The sequence below is a fragment of the Akebia trifoliata genome, chromosome 12 (assembly GCF_017979445.1).
Source record: "Akebia trifoliata isolate Shusen 1 chromosome 12, ASM1797944v1, whole genome shotgun sequence".
NCBI classification, from domain to species: Eukaryota; Viridiplantae; Streptophyta; class Magnoliopsida; order Ranunculales; family Lardizabalaceae; genus Akebia; species Akebia trifoliata.
In genome coordinates this window covers 33,567,068-33,573,804 of record NC_141386.1, presented here as the reverse complement: position 1 = coordinate 33,573,804, position 6,737 = coordinate 33,567,068, and the positions used below count along the sequence as shown (strand labels likewise).

The following is a 6,737-nucleotide window of genomic DNA, read 5'->3' as shown; positions in this document are numbered from 1 at the left end:
GTACATTCTGGTATTTAAGGATATGGTTTGATGCATTTCAATTTATGAAAAGTGTGAAAATAACGACAACGACAAACTTTCAAACATGTAGCGAGGGATTCCATATTCTATAGCGGCAGATATATCCGCCTCTATAGACCTTTTTTTTTTCTTTTTTTCTGAAGTCCGGTGGGGGCTATAACCCCCACTCGCCCCTATGTAGCTCTGCCCCTGATCGGAAGAAAATACAAGGTAAACTCAATTGGATTAATTAAGAGTTCATGTCACTTGTAGTCCTTATTAATTCTCATCCATTTTATTTTCAAACGCTCAGTTTTTATTTTATTTTATAACAGTGTAATACAAGTACATTCATGCAAAAGAGCTACCTACGTGTAGAACATGCATCCACAATAGAATAGTTCTACATTTATTCTCTTCTAATAATATGTGTAGAACATCCACAATAGAATAGTTCCACCTTTATAAGTCTCTTCTAATATGTTTCTTCCAATTTTATTTTTTTTTTCGATCAGAACAACATTACTTCCTTTCGAGAAAAGAAGAGGCCAGAAGATCCGCCATCAGGTAACAAAGCTAACCACACTGGAGTTTCGGCGCCTTCTTCAACGGTCAATGACCCAGTATTGAGATTAATATCTGTTTTTACAAAACCAGGACAAGCAGAATTTATGATGAAGGTAGGGAACTTTTTTGCAAGAATCCTTGTGTAAGCATTCATAGCTGCTTTAGAGACCATGTAGCCAACAGGAAATGTGCTAGACCAGCCTTTGCTTTCTAACAACCCATCCTTGTAATCCTTTAGAAACTCATTCAACACTCCCTCAACTTTCTCCTCAGTGAGACCATCAACATCATTTAGTATCATCTTAGCCCTTTCATTAGGGACATACTGGAGCACAAGTTGAAGACCTTAAATGAGGAATAAAATAAGAAAATTACCCTTTTACCCAATTAATTTTGCATTTTTCCAACACAAAAATTGCTTTGTGGATCAAGTGATTATTCTAATTTTTTGGAACTAAAAGATGGCTTCAAAAAATGTCGGATTAATGGTGAATTTATTTCATATATCAATAAGATGATAATTCAAAAAATGTTAAAAATAGAATAATTTGTGAATTTTTCAAAACATCATCAATTAAATCGTGATTAATCGTGTTTTTTTATTATTATTTATAAATCAAATATTTTTTCAAAAACTCGATGGTTTTTAAGAAAAAAATATTGCAGAATTTTGTCATTATGATTAGAACAGCGACCAATCTCCCCTCTAAATTATTGTTCTATGAATAGGATTAGTGGACAATTAACTTTCATCCAATATGTCATTATAGAGGAGGAGTTTTTGTACCTCTAGTTTGCCAATTGTGGATGAAACATTAACAATTCTTGGTGATTTGGAAAGCTTAAGATAGGGAAGAAGTGCTTCAGTCACTCCTTTGGTGCCATAGTAGTTTGTTTTCAGACATTCTTCTGCTAATTCGTATGTAGATTTCATTGCTTCCGACACTTTGCGCTGCATTCATGAAGAATAGTTCAGTACTTCCTATAGTTAAAAGGGTGAATTACTATTTCGTGAGCTGAAAATGAGTTATTTACGATTCCCGCTCACTGTTCATTTTTATTACCAAAACGTGAACAATCACATTTTTGTTAAAAACAATTTAGAACGAAGTGACTATTTCATCGGTTTAAAGTGACAATTTCGCAGTTCTAAAGTGAAATTGTCACTTTAAACCTTCTAAATAATCCTTTTGAAAACCTTTGAATTCATTATCGTTATTGTTCACGTTTTGATAATTAAAATGATCGGTGAACTAGAGTCGTAAAAAGTTGAGCACTTTTCTTAAATATCTCCAGTTAAAATTACAAAATTTCCTAACAAACCAAATTCTCATAAACTTACCAAAGCATCCTCGCTGCTTTGGCCCGGTGTAATGTCACCATTTATTATGGTTCCAGTAATTCCTGCATTGTTGACCTGCATTGAGTTTCAGTTTTTTACCTATTCATTAAGACCATTTCACAACTAGCACAAAAATTTGTAATAAAAGAAGAAAAAAATTCAGCGAAGCAATTTGATTTACTCATTATGAATACATTAAAAAAATGAAGATTATACAGGTGGATAGGGCCTTTCTTAAGAACTATTTGATAGTATGTACACATGGATAATCACCCAACTTCCACCTAAACTACGACCATAGCTATACGAATGACAAATCTGGTGCTGTGTGAAAGCGTGCAATAAATAAAATGAACTACGAGCAAGAGATTAAATGCAAAACGAAATAAAGAAAATAGAAACATGAGACACGATTTACATAGTTTGGCAAGATGCCTACGTCCACAGACAACGATGATCAATCCACTATCTACAATGAGATTTCTACAAAGTTCATCAAAAAACCCTAGTCCCTTGTTACTCCTATTCCTAACTCTCTCTGATAACTCTCTTTCTTACACACAAAGAATGAATCCTAAAAATACCCTTTATATACTCAGGGTTACAAAGAGGATAAAACGAGTCAAATCAAAACCCAAACCAAACAGGTCATACGGGTTGTTAACGGATCATCAAGAATCCGGATTGAATTCATGACAATTCTCCAACATGTCGAACATGCTGGTCACCATCACCATGACCTCTCTCCTAATTATCTTCTAATGGATTTTAAAATCCGAAGTATAGATTATGTAAAAAGGGTCATAGGTAATGAATTTTTTAAATATCTGAAACAAAAAATAAAATAAATGACGGGCATGTTCAACAAAGACTGATTATATCCCAATTAAAGGAATATATAAAATGAAGGTTCTATAAAAAGAGATACAAAGATCTAAAATAACGTACATTGAAATATTGAAAGTAGATATGAACACATTTTCAATAATATTAATGTTGATAACGAATTAAGAAAAAAAATAGAAACATCTAAAAACATTGATTTTGAATCTTACCAAGATATCAAGTTTCCGGAATTGGGTATGGATGAATTCTGCCAAGGAAGCAATACTTGATGGGTCCATCAGATCAAGTTGATGAAAAACAACATCACATAGTCCAGATTTTTTGAGATTTTCAACAGCTTCAACTCCTCTTTTCTCATTTCTAGCTGTTAATACTACAAAAACTCCATTCTGAGTTAACTGTTTACATATCTCCAATCCAATTCCTTTATTGGCCCCTGTAACAACTGCAACCCTGAATACACCATTATACCTTAATAAGTTTTGATGAGTCTTACAAATAAATCATAAAATATAAAAGTAAAACTAGAACCTTTTAGTTGTAGAAGAAGAAATCGTTTCTGCCATTTTATAAGGAAGTGAGTTAGATGCAGAGAGAGAGAGAGAGAGAGAGGAGCAGAGCTGATACTTCGTTAAGGATCATGGCTTCCCATTTTATAGTAGCCCCAAAGGGATTTTTAATTGCTAATCCCTGGAAAATATGTTAATTACAAAGATTTCTTGTACTTGTATAAATTTATAAGACACCCTTGGCCTGATCAATAAAGATTGCTTTCGAATGGCGTAGGCCGTGACGTCTTGCATGCATTCTATTGGTGTATTTTCCTAAGGTCCAACAACCAATGAGACAATGACGTGTGGAATGTAAATGAGGTACCAATTAAGTTCGTAACGAAGTATCTCAGAACAGACAAGTGCATTTATATCTTCATCAAGACCTGATCAAAGGATATTAAAAATTTGAACTCATTGACTAATAATTATATTGATCCTCTACGTAAAGATCTATTTTATTGAGGAAAAAAAAACATAAAGATATGTTTTCAAAAATGCAATGACTCCTACTCTTGTTTTCAACCTTGTGTCAAAAGTAGAATTGACATCTTTCAGTGACTTTCTAACGCTCCAACAAAACCAATAAAATACTAACACAGCCAAAGCATGGGCGGCCAAGTATTTTTGTTAGTGGCGTGGGGGGACGGGGGGAGACTAAATTTGAGCTTGAGTACTAATCATTATATCGATCCTCTACACAGAGATCTTTTTTATTCAGCTAAAATAAAATAAAAATGTATTTTCAAAGTACAATGATTCCTATATTTTATAAGTATTTTGAATTTTATAGTAGCCCCAAAGGGATTTTTAATTTTTCGAATGGCATAGGCCGTGACGTCTTGCATGCATTCTATTGGTGTATTTTTCCTAAGGTCCAACAACCAATGAGACAATGACGTGTGGAATGTAAATGAGGTACCCAATTAAGTTCGTAGCAAAGTATCTCAGAACAGACAAGTGCATTTATATCTCCATTAAGACCTGATCAAAGGATATTAAAAATTTGAACTCATTGACCTGATCAAAGGATATTAAAACTTTGAATCCAATGACTAATAATTATATTGATCCTCTACGTAAAGATCTATTTTATTGAGTTAAAAAAAAAAAAAACATGAAGATATGTTTTCAAAATGCAATGACGCCTACTCTTGTTTTCAACCTTGTGTCAAAAGTAGAAGTGACATCTTTCAGTGACTTTCTAATGCTCCAACAAAACCAATTAAATGCTAAGACGGCCAAAACAGGGGCGGCCAAGGATTTTTGTTAGTGGGGTGGGGGGACAGGGGGAGACAAAATTTGAACTTGAGTACTAATAATTATATCGATCCTCTATGTAGATATCTTTTTTATTCAGCTAATATAAAATAAAATAAAATTATATTTTCAAAATGCAATGATTCCTATATTTTATAAGTATTTTGTATAATTTCCCCCTTTTCTTAAAAAGGAGGGAAGGGGAGGGGGGGGTGTTTAAATTTGAACTCGATGACTAATAACTATATTGATTCTCTACCTAAAAACTTTTTTATTCAGCAAAAACAAAACAAAATAAATATATGTTTTCAATATGTGATGATTCCTACATTTTATAAGTATTTTGTATAACTCCCCCCTTTTTTTTTATTGAACATCTTTTAAGTTAGACTGTCTTTCGTAGTTTGAGTTTAAATTAAAAAAGAGATCATGCTGTTTCCTAAGAAATGCAATACCTAACTGGTTCAAAGGCATCTAGTTGGAGATGTGAATTTTATCACTATGACAAGGTTGAGGAATATTATTGGTCAAAATATTTATCAATTGGTTGTCTTTGTAGCTCTCATATTCAATGGGAAATGTCAATTCCTTTCTAAATATTTTAGTATTGAGTTACATTTTAAATCGAGATTATCGACCTTTTGATATAAATAGAAGTCTCTACTAATGTTTCATACCTCGAACACATTAAATTCATAATCTTTCATGCATAGGTGGGCATTGTACTCTTTACCTTAATCATATAAATACATCTTTGACTCTTTCAATCCAATTTGTGATTCCTTCTCAATACTCTCTAAGAGTTAGTTTGACTTAATGAGTCTTCTCTACCAATTAAAACAATAAATTTTGACTTGGCTTGAATCATGTTTCAATTGGTATTAGTTTTCATATCTTAGATCTTTATGCAACTTGAATTAGTGGGTAAGAAAAGAAAAACTCTTCTTCTACTTCTTTAGGACCCAACAAAAGATTAATTGTATAATTTTATTCTTATTTCTCAAGGCTCCAACACATCTTATTTATTATCAAAGGAGTATGTAAGGTACATGATGCTAGAATGAATTAAGACAAACTTTTTGAGGCAAAAAGATTAATAATTTAACAAGCAACAAATTACAACTAAGATAGAAAGGATTAAGAAAACACACTTATCTATGATAAGACATAATTTGTATACATTTCATATATATTAATCTCCTAAGTCTTTCTTATAATGGAGTTTTGAAGTTTTTCATACATTCGAGAACTATATTTCCTTAAAAAAGTGGTTGAGATATTTCTAAAATTCTAAGATATTAGTAGAATTTAGATGTAGTCTGTGATTCTCAGTTGCTTCAATAACTTCCCATGAGTGCATGACAATATTTACATGTTAATACATACAAGTATTACATGTATATATATATATATATATATATATATATGGGAAATGTTCAGTAACAAACATTTTGACAAACATTTTGGCAAAACATTTTTCAAAACATGGGTTAGAGGTTTTGGAATTGGCTGATTTTTTGTGAGGATGATATCTACGGTGAGGAGATCATCATCACCAAAAATCAGCTCATTCCAAAACTTCTAACCCCATCAAAAATGATTTACAAAAAATGAACGGTCCACGATTTTTCAACTTGTAAACTGGGGCTAGAAGTTTTGGAATGGGCTGATTTTTGGTGAGAATGATCTCCTCACCGTAGAGATCATCCTCATCAAAAATCAGCCCATTCCAAAACCTCTAACCCATGTTTTGAAAAATGTTTTGCCAAAATATTTGTCAAAATGTTTGTTGTTGAACGGGACCCTATATATATATATATATATATATATATATATATATGGAAAACGTTGGGCACCTTACGCTTTACCTTGCGTGTTTTGTCCTACATAGGTTAGAAGTTTTGGAATGAGCTGATTTTTGGTGAGGATGATCTCTACAGTTAGAAGATCCTCATCCTCACCAAAAATCAGCCCATTCCAAAATTTCTAGCCCCCTGTTCATAAGTTGAAAAATTGTGGGCTGTTCATTTTTTTAAATAATTTTTTATGGAGTTAGAAGTTTTAGAATAGACTGGTTTTTGGTGAGAATGATCTTCTCACCATGGAGATTATCCTCACAAAAAATCAGCTTATTCCAAAACTTCTAACCCATGTAGGACAAAAACATGTAG

The 6,737-nt window shown here is 32.4% G+C and overlaps 1 protein-coding gene across 1 annotated transcript; it reads right to left on the bottom strand.

The window, feature by feature from the left end:
* Positions 1 to 293: 293 nt before the first annotated feature.
* Positions 294 to 3,386, bottom strand: LOC147389709 (short-chain dehydrogenase/reductase 1-like). Its single transcript, XM_086417783.1, has 5 exons — positions 3,287 to 3,386; positions 2,965 to 3,208; positions 1,910 to 1,984; positions 1,355 to 1,519; positions 294 to 892 (listed from the first exon to the last, which is right to left on the bottom strand). The coding sequence occupies exons 1-5, from the start codon at positions 3,319 to 3,321 to the stop codon at positions 512 to 514; spliced, it is 900 nt and encodes a 299-aa protein (XP_086273909.1). The 5' UTR covers positions 3,322 to 3,386; the 3' UTR covers positions 294 to 511.
* Positions 3,387 to 6,737: the final 3,351 nt, after the last annotated feature.